Genomic DNA, 14,408 nt, shown 5'->3' with positions numbered 1-14,408 from the left:
AAACAGTCGAGAAGAGAGTGAAGTCTGCTCTAAATTGGCTATCTGAGCCTGAATGAATGAAATGATGTCCCTGCACTGCATATTTCTGTGGAAATACTGCTTATTTGCTTTCTCCTCTAACTCTACCAACCTTTTACTGTCACTGCTATTCTATTCTTGTTTTCCCTCTACAGTAAATCTTGTTTATTGTCCTGTTTGCAGACAGGCATGGTGCACTGTGACACAGCTGTAGGCACGCCAGACTACATCTCCCCCGAGGTGCTCCAGTCTCAGGGTGGTGATGGTTACTACGGCCGGGAGTGCGACTGGTGGTCTGTAGGAGTCTTTATGTACGAGTTGTTTGTCGGTAAGTGAATTGTGACGCACTGACATGTCAACAGGATGTGATGTACTTACACCCAGGATAGATCCTGATATTTTTTTTAATTCCTTGTACAAAATTACTCGTTTCGCAGGTGAAACTCCCTTCTATGCTGAGTCCCTGGTCGGAACGTATGGGAAGATCATGAACCACAAGAACACGCTCGTCTTCCCAGATGATGTGGAGATGTCTCAGGATGCCAAAGACCTCATTTGTGCCTTTCTTACTGACAGGTTCGCACATGGAAATGATAAAAAAACTAACACTTGTGCTTTGTGCTTTAACGAGAATTCAGAATATTTCACAATTTCAGGCTGCCTGTCATGAGCAGACAGCTGCAGACACACTCACATTTTCATTTTCAGCTCTGGATCACAGAAGCGAAGGCCTCCAAGTTTGTAACTAAACTTTGGACTTTCTGCTAAAAATCTGTCTAAAAAGACTCATAAACAACATGTTGAATCACGTGATTGAATACGATCAATACACATAGGTCACGACTCCCGTTTGAGAGGAGCAACAGCTTAAGTAAACAGTGTGAGAGCTGCGTCAAAGATTAGACATGACGACGTTGTTTAAATTTAGACATGTGGCACACTCTTCCTCAGTACATGGTGCTTTATTCACCAAATGTCTTTTCTTTCTTCTCAACACATCTCATAAAGACCAAAACCAAGAATGTGTTAGTCTGTCTCTAAATACTTTACAACTTCCACAGCTTGTCTGCCCAAATCTTATTGGCTCCAACTTAAGATGTAACTCTCTAAAAACAGCTTCCAAATATACAGTTTGATTTTTCAAATTAAAACCTCGACACTAGAATGGCACTCAGAAGAGCGCATACCTCCGCCAACAGTCCCCTTTAATTCAGTCAAGCCCAATGCAATATCAAATCACACATATTTAAATCAGCAAGATCCACATTTTTATTAGAATCTGCATCAAATTGTCGTCACTCACACCTTTTTTTTTTTGCATCATTCCCTGAGAATTAACAAAAATGTAGAAAAACGCCCAAAATCGCAATTGTTAAAGAAACTGAGAAAAATTCCTGGATCCTTCCCTTTTATCAGAATCCACACTAAAAAAGTTAAAGGGGTCTATTCTGGGCTGAGACGTATCCTCCGTCCAAGTTTTGCAGAAATCTGTGGAGAAGTTTTCAATCCAGTAATCCTGCTGACTGGAGCAAAAACTGCATTTGTTTGTAATTAAGTACACGTGAGCTACTTGTACTTTACTTGTCTGACAGCTTTTATTACCGGTTACTTTTCATATTACAATTTTTCCTTCCTATCCAGTGAAAATCTCTGTAGCATTAAGTGTTTCTCCTACGTTTTAAGATAAATAAACACTAAAAACCCTCTTGGATTAGCTGGAAAGAGCATCCAACAGTAATATTTATCCAAACAAAACTAAAAACAGTGGCGGGGACTATTTTTCTGTCGAATGAGTACTTTTACTTTTCACACTTTAAGTACATTTTGCTGATGACACTACTTTTGAATGAAGGAATTTAACTTTTAACAGAGTATTTTCACAGTGTGGAACACAACTAATATTCTATCTTGAATCAGTTTGCTACAACAGCTGCCATCTAAATACAAATTAGTATTAAAGGTAACGGTTACATGAACGTGTGGGTGTGGGTCTTGTACTTGGTCAGCGGCCCGTCCCCTCTGAAGAAACCACTTCCTGTTTACATTAGTAGCCCCGCCCCCCGACCGGGCTCAAACACAGGCCCTTTCTGCTGCAGCACAGAGCAGCCTTTCATTTTCCCTCCCTCAGTTTATTTACCTTCTCGCTCACTATTCTCCCACCACAGACAGAATCTCTCATGTGTACGGCTGCCCAGCCACACACCCACACACACGCACGCACACACACACACACACACACACACGTATCTTGAACACTGACCAATACATTCATTCACCACACATGCTCAGTCACTTGCTGAATCATTCCTGTAAGCACCACCATCCTCTCCTTTTTTCACTTTGTTTTTCACCTCTTTCCTTCTTTTCCATCTGTAATTTTCTTTTTCTACCTTTTCTCGGTGCCACTTTCCATTCCTCCATCCTCCCCTCGCTGCTGTAACTTTCTCCTTTTTCTCCTTCGCACTCCTGCAGTTTTCTGGGCATTGAGACATGGCTCGATGTAAGCCTTTGCTTGGTTGCATGTCAGATTTTTTTTTTTTTTTGCGGGGGTTTAAAAACTCTCCCTTCTCTGTTTCTTCCTCCCCGCCCCTGCCCTGTCTTCCTCTTGGCTGGGTCTGGAATGTCCCACACGTGGCAAGCCCAAACTGCCGCACCCCTCCGGTCCTGTACCCAGCGGTGGAGGAGGAGGAGGAGGAGGAGGAGGAGGGAGGAGGAGGAAAGGGGGACAAGAAAGAGAGAGTGTGTAGAGTTTTAAATAGAGGGAAGTCAGTTGTGTTGATGTTACCTCCTGCAGCCTGATCCTGGATCCATATTATCTGGTCTGGTCAGAGGAGGTTCCAGTGTTCGCCAGTGGTCATGTGGCTCTCCATGCTGGTCAGTGTGGTCAGTGCCTAGTGGTCACTCCACTGGCCTGTGTGTTTGGGATGTTGATGACGACGGTGGGTGGAGGGGACGGGCGGGGATGTGTTTTGTGTTCATGCTGAGGAGGCTCGGCTCACAGTCTCGGTCCTGTGTGCAGGGAGGTTCGTCTGGGCCGTACCGGAGTGGATGAGATCAAGTGCCACCCGTTCTTCAAGAACAAGCAGTGGACCTTTGACAACATCCGAGAGAGTAAGTGTGTGCATGTGCATGTGTTTGAAACTTGTGTATCTTTTAACTCAACACAATACAGGCGCAGATTTCCCCCTTTTCCATCTGTGGTAATGTTTGTTCTAATACTTCTTATCATCTGCAGCCCATTCCTCTCCAGATCTGTTTCTTATCAGCCTGAGTTCATAGTTTATTTCCACCTCCTGAGCCAATAAGCCTGCATATATGTGTACGCACATGCTCTCCATATGCTCCCCACTCGTATCTTACATTATACGACAGGATGGTGTGCAGAGCAGCAGAGCAGCAGAGCAGCAGAGCAGCAGAGCAGCAGAGCAGCAGAGCGCATGATGCAGGAAACCTGCAAGAAGAAGACATGTTTTATTAGCCAGTGATATTATATTTAACTGGGACAGTTTCATCTGATAGCCCTACATTATTCAATGGGTTAAACATGGCATGCTAGCTACTAATAATGCACACTGATGAGAGAACAGCTCGTTTATTCAGTTATGGAAAAAATAAATACTTCTGAGTTTGTATTTTTACCTCATTAATGTTGTAAATATTAAAATTCAGAGTTTGAATTTCTTCTCCAGAACTACATAGTGTCCCTTTAAACACATGCTCCTATTGGTGCAGACTTTCACTAAGACAGCCTTTGAGTGTCAGAGGAAAATAATGTCTTCAAAAGACTGTTTGAAGCTAGAAAATTGGCAGGGTCCGCCACATATAAACAAAGTAAAACAGTAGGCCAGTTAAGGTCAGTTTGTTTATTCAGATTATTCAGTCATGAAAACAAAGCGAGGCTGTCAACTTAGTTAGTTTAGGTTTGTTCTTCTGATTAACATTTCTTCTCCAAAAACTACACAGTGCACCTTTAATGTTGTGTAGCCGAAGAACTGACAAATCATGTGAAATTTCCATTAAAGTGAGTCGAAGATGTTTTTAATTTAGTTAATTTAAATCCTTGCTGAGTTTCCTTTATGGTTTTCCTTAGCAGTGAAAGAGAAGATCAATCAGAGTTAATGAACATAAACAGCCTTCTTAATGCATTCTTGGGTTTAAAAATCAGTGACTACACTGTAAATCCTTTACAAATGAATGATTTATAGGTTTATTTACTAACAAAAACAAAGATAGAACAAATCAAAAACAAATCCTACTGCAGCTGTAATGATATAGATCAGTTGTTAAGTGAAGCTTATAATTTGCTCCTTTAAATTTAGCACTTGATCGTTGCAACAGTCGTCTCCCAGTATACAATTGAATCAGATCAAGCGTCTCATAGGAAGGAAGGAAATAAGGAAAGATATATTAGGAGTGAGAACAGGACCTCTGTGTCTCGCAGCCTCTCTCTGCTTCACCTGGCTCTGATTAAGACGACAGACAGAACTCCTGACTGAACTTCAGACTGCCGGGCCGTCTGCAGCACAAAACCACCACTGTGGCACTTCTGCGCTGCTCGCACTCAAACACACAGTCATGAAGACACGACCCCGCTGCTGTTGTGGCGTCCCGCAGAGCTGCGTGTACCACCCAGTCCAGTCCCCCGCATGACTCGGGAGATTCTGGGCTACTGTACACGGATGATTCTTCTACTTTATGTTTATCAAACTTATTAAGCGTTGGGACGGTTCAGGGAAAAGACGCGAGCACCGTGGATGGATGGATGGATGGATGAGACGGGAGGCAGCGCCCCCCGTAGCGGCGGGCGGGGCAGGCTGTGCGGCCTGCGTGGACCGGCCTAATGAGAGGGGCGCCCCAGTTTGGAGGGTTGCTCCCGCTCTCTCACTCTCACTGTGGCCACGGCTGCCTGTCATTAGCCGCCCGCTATCAGAGAGCATTCTGGGAAGTCGTGCCACAAGGGCCTCCATGGAGCGGCCCGTGTCTCTTTCTGTCTCACCGCATTTTTGGCTTTTTTTTTTTTCTCCCCTCATTTGTTTCATTCCTGTGCTTGATCTCTTTGAGGCACATTTGTCACGCTGAGGGTTGTGTCTTGACCTAACAGTAATGAGCTCTTTGCTCAGAGCCAGCATTGCGCTGGTCTGAGGAACACGATCCATAATGGCTGCCCTTTTTTTCTCAATTAGGAACTATTTATAGGTTAAAGGACTAGCTTAGTTTTATCTGATTGGCCCTTTGACACATTTTTGTCTGCCTGTTGTGCAGAGTTTTAAAAAGCACGGCTGCTCCTGCGAGGAGAGAGCAGGCGTTCAGGCTTCAGTCGTGAAAGGCACTGTGTGTGGGGCACAAAGCGAGCACTGTACGGGAAGAGGAGTGGTGTCAGCCTCACGCCAACCTGCAGAGAGCTTACTCCCCAAAGGTGGCAGAGAGTTTACTTGTGGAAAAAATGTTGAGAGTTACTTGAAGATGTGCTTTAAATTTAAAGTCCCCCTCCAGTCAAAACTGTTTTTTCATTCTTGTTCCTACAGTTGAATGTTTGAGCTTCACTGTGTAGAATGATGTATATGCAGAGTTTGACGCTAGGAGGATGTTTTTCACGTTCAGTAAGGAAAGTGTACATTTTCAGCCAATTCTGGTCCAATATTTAACAGAAACAAGTGTGATTTGGAAACTCGGAGTGTACATTGCACAAACACTGAGAATGGACATGACAGTGAAGTAGGAGGCAGCTTGTGTCCAACAGCTAAATGAAAAATATTTATATATTCTCCGCCTGCAACTAACCAGTTAATCAAGTTAAGTCGATTGAATGTCAAGAAAATTCAGAAAAATGCTCCTCACAATTTGCCAGTGCCTAAAGTTACGTCTTCAAATTGCTTTTTTGGTCCAACTTAAAGTGCAAAACCCAAAGACTCTTCATATATCATCATAAATGACAAAGAACAGCACCAAATCCTTTTACATTTCAATTTAAGAAGCTGAGACCAGCAAATGTTTGACAGTTTTGCTTGAAAAATGACTATGAATTGATTATCAAAATGGTTTAAGGTGCAATGTGTGAAATTTTTTGTTGAAAACATTCAAAATGTATTTGATTATAAAAAGAATGTGAAGAAAAAGCTTTAACATCTGTAGTTATCTCAGTGCTTTTCCATCCATAACTGAGTTCAAATACTTTTCACACTTTGCTTTGTATGTATTGTTAATAGTTTACCATTTGTGTTTGTATATAGTGTTTTTTATACCTTTATAACCATTGCCGATGTTAGCTATCCACATGCTGATGTTAGGTTGCTATGGCTCTTTAATACGCTGTGTTCTTTGAAGATCTGCCAAAAATTAAAGTGACCAACGTGCACCGCCTTGTCAAAGCTCCAAACCTCACTAAATCAGAGAGAACTGTTATTGGTTATACTATCATGTGTATATGCAGAGCTTTTTCTGATGCCGACGAGGCTAGCTGACAGCTTCGCTCGTTAAAAACACCTACAGCACGTCCCAAATGATCAAAAATGTTAAAAACACTATATACAACAAACTACTAACAATATATACAAAGCAAACTGTGAAAAGTGAAGTACTGCACTGTGATAACTACAGACGTATACTGTAGAGTTGGCACCAGAAGCCAAAGGATGTGCAGTTTTATAAAGCGGATACGTCACGCTACAAAGTGCAAGTGGAGATTTGTGTTGCAGAGATCTACTGGAGTTAGCATGCTAACCAGTTAGCCGTGGCACGTTTACGCTGCCAGCTCCTGTGCTAGCAGTGTAAACACCAACACTTCCCAGTTGCTCTGAGCTCCCAGTCCAGACCACTGGATGCAAGGCTGGCAGAGCTAACTTGCTCTAGTTATCAGTATTGAGCAGTTATTCTGAGTATGAATTCAACAGGTGGCTGATCACAGCTGATCCTTGCACCTCTAACATATCCTGGAGTTTTAAATGAAGGTGCCATTTTAGGGATTTTAATGTGGTAATTACCATGTCAGACACATTACAGAATATAAATACATGCGTGGAGTGGCCTCATTTTATGTAAAACACCATCCCTCTCTTTTCTCAGCCGCTCGTAGGCTGCACCTCCTCTGCTCCCCTCTCTTGACTCTCTCTCCCTCTTGTTTCTGTCCTCCAGCTGTGGCTCCAGTTGTGCCCGAGCTGACCGGTGACATAGACACCAGTAACTTTGACGACATAGAGGATGACAAAGGAGATGCTGAGACCTTCCCTCCACCCAGAGCCTTTGTGGGCAACCAGCTACCGTTTGTCGGCTTCACTTACTTCAAGGAGGACCAGTAAGAAAGAGTTTTCATTCTGTCATTTTATTTAAATCTTTTGTCTGGATTAGTGTTCGCTGACCTTACACTTTTGTTACTTGTGTGAATAATAGCAGCATTTTATGGAGATTTTCACTGGAACAAAATGTAGCTCTCATGTGTGGAAGCTTTTACCATGGCCTCAGGAAACAGGTTTAGGGACAGAAATGCAAGAGGTAGAAAAAGACAGCTTCACACCCGTACCTGTTAATACAGTCTTACACCAGTCAGACACTGTATGCCTGTTCGAGCTCCACACTGCTGCCTTGTTCTGACAGCCCCTTTAAATGCCCTCTTTGCTGAAGTTTTTGAAGCCGTGGTCTGGATTCAGTAGGAGATGTAGTGAAAAAATGACACCTTTGTGTTGGATTTGTGATCATATACACTTTAATCAGCAATGGTTTGACTTCAAGGTATGTTTTTAATTTCGGGGCTTATATTCATGAAGCTGAAGGTTCAACTACTTGTGTCTAATGTATCTTTCAGTCTGTTATATTCTCAAGTATTGAGCAGGTAATAGAAACGTTTTGCCTGTAGACCAGGATTATGATTTTACCTTTTCTGAAAGCATCAGCAGTATAATTGAGTCAATTTCCATTTTTTAAAACTCATGAACACCGTCAGAGAACAGCTGACGCCAAAGGGCACAACTGGTTATAAAATGATCGTAAAGTGTCTTCAGATTCCTCGGTCATTATGCAGTTGTGAGGCAGAGTCATGTAATGATTCCCAGAGATAACTGCCCACCATTCATGGTTAACAGTTGGCAACAGGCAGCGTGGGTTGGAGGCATCCTTTGGGTTTCTCCAGAGGTAAACCCATCCAGATGTGAGAAAGATCCTCAGACCTTATTGCTTTTCCTCCACAGCACATGGCTTCAGGTTTTAAGATTAAGGATCTAAAGTAAAAGTGATTTCTGAGAGGAAAAGATGATGCATTAAATGTGACGGGTGTCTCGATTGATGACCAAAGTGGCTTTATGGATCTGGTTTTGGGTAGAATATGTCACTTGGTTGTCGAAATGTGGGCTTGTGGATGGTGTTTGATGTTGAGAATTGCAGGCAAACTCACTTACAGACATTCATGTGTCTCCATTTCCCTCTTTCAGGCTGCTGAAAGTGGAAAACAACCACTCTGAGGAGGATTCAGAGGACATTAAAGACAAGTCTGAGGATAAAGAGTCTCGCTTGAACAGTGATAAAGAGGTAGGTGTTTTATTTCTTGAGAAGAAATGAACCAAAGATGGAAATGGTTGTTAGATAATAGTATTATTTTATCTTTTCTGATCTGAGCAGCTGCAGAAGAAGCTTCATCAGCTGGAGGAGAAGCTCGACCATGAGATGCAGGCCAAAGATGAGCTGGAGCACAAGTGCAAGTACGACGGGACATATAACATCAATGTCACTGTCACTACTTTGAACAAAGCAGACAATCACTGAGGAGATTGGCATTCACTTTGTGCCATCTGCTGGATAAAACCAGGCTAGACTACAGGAGTTTCAGGTCGATTTAGTCCCGATTCACCCCGTCTGACAATCAGAGGAGGAATCTGGTCCTCAGCCGCTGCAGATGTTCAGCCCAGATTATCTGCTAATGTGAAGGGTTAAAAGATCCGGTCTTAAACCTCCAGAACTGCTCAGAGACTCATCGGGGCCGCCCCGACAGCATCAAGCACGTTTGAAATTTATGATTTATAATCTGGATGATTACGTCAGCACTTAACGAGCGGCACCAAAATAGCCAATGAGAGAGCAGAGCAGCTGCTGATACTGCGAGGCAACGACAAACATTCACGCTAACGTTAGCTAGCATACTGCTGTTAAAAGTTAAATTCTGACCTCCAGCTTTAAGTATTAACATTAACACACTGACAGTGTCTCCGTTTTGTTTACATCTGCTTCCCCATGAGATCTTGTGAGGTGGTGCATCGCTTCCTCTGGCACGATAATCTTAAATGTATCCAGTGGTGTGTGTGACGCTCCCATATCTTCAAATATTGTTGTGTGTGCATGTTTGAGACCAGAGACGACAACATCTGTGAAGATTCTTCTTGTGTGCATGATGCAGCCTGATTTTAAAATCACTTAGCATTTCAAAACTCCTTTAAATGCTCCTGTAGTCTGTGCCCGGCCTGAGGCAGGAAATCTGTTTGATTGCTTTACACAACATGAAGAAAAACTGAATATTTGGAAACCTGTACGCACCTATAGTGACAATAAGAAAACAGAAGTCTGCAATAAAACTGTCCTCTTTTTTCTAGAAATGCCACCAACCGTTTAGACAAGCTGGTCAAAGAATTAGACAAGGAGGTAAGGATGGATGGATGGAGGGCATTTCAATCATGATATAATAAAGCAGATTAGAGATCATCCCACTCAAAGCATTTGTGTGATTACCTCCCCGATTAGATGAGCAGCAGGCAGAAAGTGGAGGCCTCGCTCAGGCAGCTGGAGAGAGAGCGAGCTCTGCTGCAGCACCAGAGCACCGAGAACCTGCGCAAGGTGGAGATCGAAACGGACAGGAAACGCGGCCTGGAGAATGAATGTGAGCATCTGGGAAACATCGTATCTAAACATCGCTCAAAAATGCATTTCTAACATATCAGTGCAACTGTTAAGCTCATTAAAACTGCATCTCACTGTTTAGATAACATGTTTTTTACAGGGTCTATTGAATGTGTGAGAGCAAATACTGAATTAACTCTTAATTGTTTGTATTTACTCACAAGTGAACAACCTGAGGGACCAGCTGGAGGATCTTAGGAAGAGGAACCAGAATTCCCAAATCTCCAATGAGAAGAACATCCAGCTTCAGAAACAAGTGAGGGGGGATGCTTGTTAATCTTTTACATAGCTTTCTTCACTGTTGTGTAAATCAAGCATCTTAGTATAATAATCCACATGAACTGACCCAGTCGTCCGTCTCTCATCTGCAGCTCGAGGAGACCAACGCCGTGCTTCAGGCCGAGCAGGAGGCGGCGACGCGGCTGAAGAAGAGTCAGGCAGAGGCGCAGAAACAGGCTCAGAGCCTGGAGGTTAGCCTCAGGGAGATGCAGGAAAAGTACAGCCAGCTGGAAAACGACAAGATGGAGCTGGAGAAGCAGCTGATGGGGCTGCAGGCCGAGCTGGAGGAGGAGAAAGGAGCTCACAACCTCGGGACAGAAACTATTACTGACCTGCAGGGTGAGACACGGCCGTCTGGTTCACTTTGATAAGGACTGAAACGCACTAAATAAGCAGTTCCAAGTCATTTAAATGAGTCTGTGCAGCCTTTCTTCATCTTACACATGAAACGTTGACTTTATGAGGAAAAAAACACATCGTTTAAGACTCGTAGTTTGTGGCGGCTAATGTCAGCAACTGTAGAGATACGTTAAAGGAACAGTTCACCAGAAAAATCAAGTCCCCATCTACTTCAGTTGTTTAGAAGATAATGACTGAATTATCATTTTTCAGTAAACCGTTCCTTAAATATACAGCAGACAATTAAGAGTCAATTTCTTGACTTTATAACTCTTCTCCCCCCGCTAATAGCTAAACACTGTTTATTTCACATTTTTATTTTGTGTGTTTAAACACCTCTCCTGCACACAGCGGCTAGAAATTAACAATAAGCAGATGAGAAATGCCGTTAAATGTGGTTGTTAAATTTAACTACAATAGCCACCAGCCAACCGTTATTAGCAAGCCTATTATATTCCAAACTCTAATGTGTCTATTAAAATGTTATAAGGTTAGCAAATCTCCCAGACAAAAGGGTTAATTCACTGCCATAACTGTGATCTTTACGGGCTCATTCAAAGCTGCAGCAGTAAACATCCCGTCAGTAGCAGGAAAAAGCCGTTACACAACACAGAGCCGGAGGCTGGACGGGGTATTAGATGTGAATCGTTTTTCTGGACCGAGCCTCGGGAAATATCAGATCATAGGTGGAAACATCTGTTTCAAAAGGCTGAGAGTGAAGTAAGATGCTGTATCAGAGCCAGCACCTCTTCTGAGACGATGTTTGGAAACTTAAACGTGCTCAGAGGCCGCTCGCTGAGGTCAGAGGGGACACAGGGAAACAACGGTGAAGCCTGTTTGCTGTGATGCCTCATGCTTTTTTCCCTCTCCATGTGGGTGGAGTTCATGAAAGGGAAAATACACATGAAGTGAGTTGTTTTTCGGATATTGGAGGCCAAACGTCACATAAAGTCCAGGAGCAGTATTTCACGTCCCCGAAAACAAGTCTGTAGTTCAGGTGCACTGCTTGTAGTTTCTAAAAGTCATCCTATATTCCTTTTCTAATTTCTTTGCTATTATCTCCTCCTCCCATTACTCCACCTCAGGACGGATCTCTGGCCTGGAAGAGGAGGTGAAAGAGGTGAAGTCATCTCTGTCCAAGGTCCAGGCTAAGAAGAAGCAGCTGCAGGAGAAGCTCAATGACCTCGAGAAGGTTGGTTGTCTGTTTGTTTTTGAGCTTTTTATATATTTGACATTTCTTAATTGCATTTACGTTCTCATTCCTATGACACAAGAGTGTTAAAGAGCCTAATATCCTCTTTGATTCTTTAGGAGAAGGGCAACCAAGAGATCGACTTGACGTTCAAGCTGAGGTCGCTCCAGCAGAGCCTGGAGCAGGAGGAGGCTGAGCACAAGGCCACCAAAGCCAAGCTCGCAGATAAAAACACGATCTACCAGTCCATCGAGGAGGCAAAGTCTGAGGCTCTAAAAGGTGAGCAAGTGTTAAAGATGACTACAGGAGGGATGAGCACTGTTTAAACAGTGTTTCACTGAGCTCAATCATCACAGATACTGAGATAATAGACACGGCAGTGCACAAGTATTATCATGAAAGTCGGCCTCTTTTGTTCAGGAGGAGAAGAAGAAATGAGACCTCGTTTGAAAACGATGAAGTGCCGATTGATGCAGTAGACCTTGGTCAAATAATTCTGCTTTGTGTCCTGCAATATGTCAGAAAGCAGTCTGGCCTTCAACCACATCACTTTGCTCTGATTGTCCTTCGGTGCAGCGGGCCATTTATCTGTTGCTCCATTGAGGTTCATCCGAATTGTTTTGTCAATACTGTGAACAATTGGTCCGGCTTCGATTCCCCTCCTCATGGCTTTTCTCGGTTGTTTTGTTGGGGTCCAGAGATGGAGTGCACCCTGCATGAGGAGCGCAGCTTGAAGCTGCAGGTGGAGGGGAAGCTGCTGCAGCTGGAGAAGGACCACTCCATGCTGGACTGTGACTACAAGCAGGCGCAGCACAAACTGGACGAGCTGCAGGCGCAGAAGGAGAAACTGTCTGAAGAGGTGATGCTCCAACAATCAGTTCATTAATCAAGAAAATGTATTTTTATACGTAATTTTTTTTAAATAATGGTAATGCTTTTTGATAAGCATTATGATATATAATATATATATATAAGATGATAATTAACATTATATTGTGTTAATAGGACTGTATGAGTGAAGATTTACATTTATTAAGCAATAGTAAAGGTTTATAAACTTTATAATGGCCATCCAGATAATGTTTATAAATTAACTACACCGTATTTATTAACATCAGTTGCACCTTTACACCAAAAATTGCTCATAAATAGTTTTTAAAGCATTGAATTGTTTGTTAACAATAAAATAACTATTAACTAAAGTTTAATTAACTATAAATTTACCACTTATTAATGATATTATATTATAAAGTGTTACCAAGGCCTTATCATTATCTATGGCCCTTTGCCGCCTGTGGTCCTCTCTCTCTCTCTCTCTCGTCCCATTTCCTGTCGTCCTTCAGTTGTCCTGTCTTGTGAAGCGATGAAATAATAAAATAAAGAAAATATGTTATATTTGTACTTGGCAGTGTTAGGAAGGCCGACCTCTCAGTGAACTGATAGCTTGATTGTCCTCGGCGTGCGATTCAGCCTTGTTCTTGCCGTGACATTTTTCTTTTCAGAGCTATTTGGGCCGGTTTTCACCAACTTTGCTGTCGGCTTTGTGGTATTAAAGAGCAAGATCTCGTGGCTGCCCTCCTTAGGATAGGGATTTGCGCTGATATGTAGTCATGTAAGGTTTTAACGCTACGTGGGAATTATGTGACGAAACATCTCTGGCAATGTGCTGAGTAACGCAACAGTAATGTAATGAATTACTGCTGTGGGGAGTAAATAAGTAAAGTAATGCATTCTTTTTTAAGTAAAGAGTAATGTAACTACTCCTGCACTACTTGTGACCTATTAACTGTGGCTTATTATTAATATAAAGCATCACCTCACATTTTCTTATATCACATATTCAGGTTTCTTAAGCAATAAGATGATGATGCTTTGGTTCTGGGGCTTTGTGGCCATGCGTTCCTTATTTTTAGACTAATGACTAATCCATAATGACAGTAATCGTTAGTTGCAGCCCTGACTAACCCTTTGTTCTTCAGCTTGAATTGTCCCCACTGCCGCCGCTGAAAATGCTTGTGTGTTTGTGCAGGTGAAGAACCTGAACCAGCGTCTGGAGCAGGAGATCCACAAGCGGACTCTGAGCCAGAGCGAGCTGAAGATTCAGAACCAGCAGGTGTCGGTGCTCCGCTCGTCAGAGAAACAGCTCAAACAGGAGCTCAACCACCTGCTGGACCTGAAGCAGGTCCTGGAGAAACAGAACCAGGAGCTACGCAGGTCAAACACACACACACACACACACACACACTTACATATTTATATATTTAACATAAACACACAGTGCAGCTGAGTTTGTTGTGATAGTGCCGGCAAATTGCTGTAGAGAATCTCATTCATCGTATCTGATGTGAGGAAAGTGCTTCGGCTCTGTGGGTAGTTGGCCAGGAGCGACGATTGACAGATTGTTGGTCGTCTTCCAGGGAGAAGCAGGAGGCGGGCGGCCAGCTGAAAGAACTGAAGGACCAGCTGGAGGCAGAGCAGTATTTCACGGTAATTCTCACAAACAATTGTCCTTCTTTTGTGCACCTTAGATGCTGAAATATTTGAAGCTCAGCAACAGACTAGCAACAAATATAAATCTACAGTATATGAGCGGAGAGGGAGTTTACTTTCCAAGCCTCCATCTCACATCAGTGATATGACATTA

At 42.9% G+C, this 14,408-nt stretch overlaps 1 protein-coding gene across 2 annotated transcripts in view; it reads left to right on the top strand.

Annotated features, from left to right (window-relative positions):
• Positions 1-14,408, top strand: part of LOC141017881 (rho-associated protein kinase 2-like) — a 34,357-nt gene that overhangs the window by 11,479 nt on the left and 8,470 nt on the right. For both annotated transcript variants that reach the window (XM_073492675.1, XM_073492674.1), the window contains exons 6-20: positions 202-346; positions 456-594; positions 3,038-3,129; positions 7,150-7,309; positions 8,439-8,535; positions 8,626-8,705; positions 9,591-9,639; positions 9,739-9,874; positions 10,059-10,150; positions 10,266-10,512; positions 11,658-11,764; positions 11,884-12,043; positions 12,463-12,623; positions 13,794-13,978; positions 14,182-14,251. In XM_073492675.1, coding sequence (XP_073348776.1) covers positions 202-346; positions 456-594; positions 3,038-3,129; positions 7,150-7,309; positions 8,439-8,535; positions 8,626-8,705; positions 9,591-9,639; positions 9,739-9,874; positions 10,059-10,150; positions 10,266-10,512; positions 11,658-11,764; positions 11,884-12,043; positions 12,463-12,623; positions 13,794-13,978; positions 14,182-14,251 — 1,920 coding nt within the window. The remainder of the gene's footprint in view (positions 1-201; positions 347-455; positions 595-3,037; positions 3,130-7,149; positions 7,310-8,438; positions 8,536-8,625; positions 8,706-9,590; positions 9,640-9,738; positions 9,875-10,058; positions 10,151-10,265; positions 10,513-11,657; positions 11,765-11,883; positions 12,044-12,462; positions 12,624-13,793; positions 13,979-14,181; positions 14,252-14,408) is intronic.

The sequence above is a fragment of the Pagrus major genome, chromosome 22 (genome assembly GCF_040436345.1).
Source record: "Pagrus major chromosome 22, Pma_NU_1.0".
Classification (NCBI taxonomy): domain Eukaryota; kingdom Metazoa; phylum Chordata; class Actinopteri; order Spariformes; family Sparidae; genus Pagrus; species Pagrus major.
Note: the sequence above shows the minus strand (reverse complement) of the source record. Positions and strands in the feature narration are given on the sequence as shown.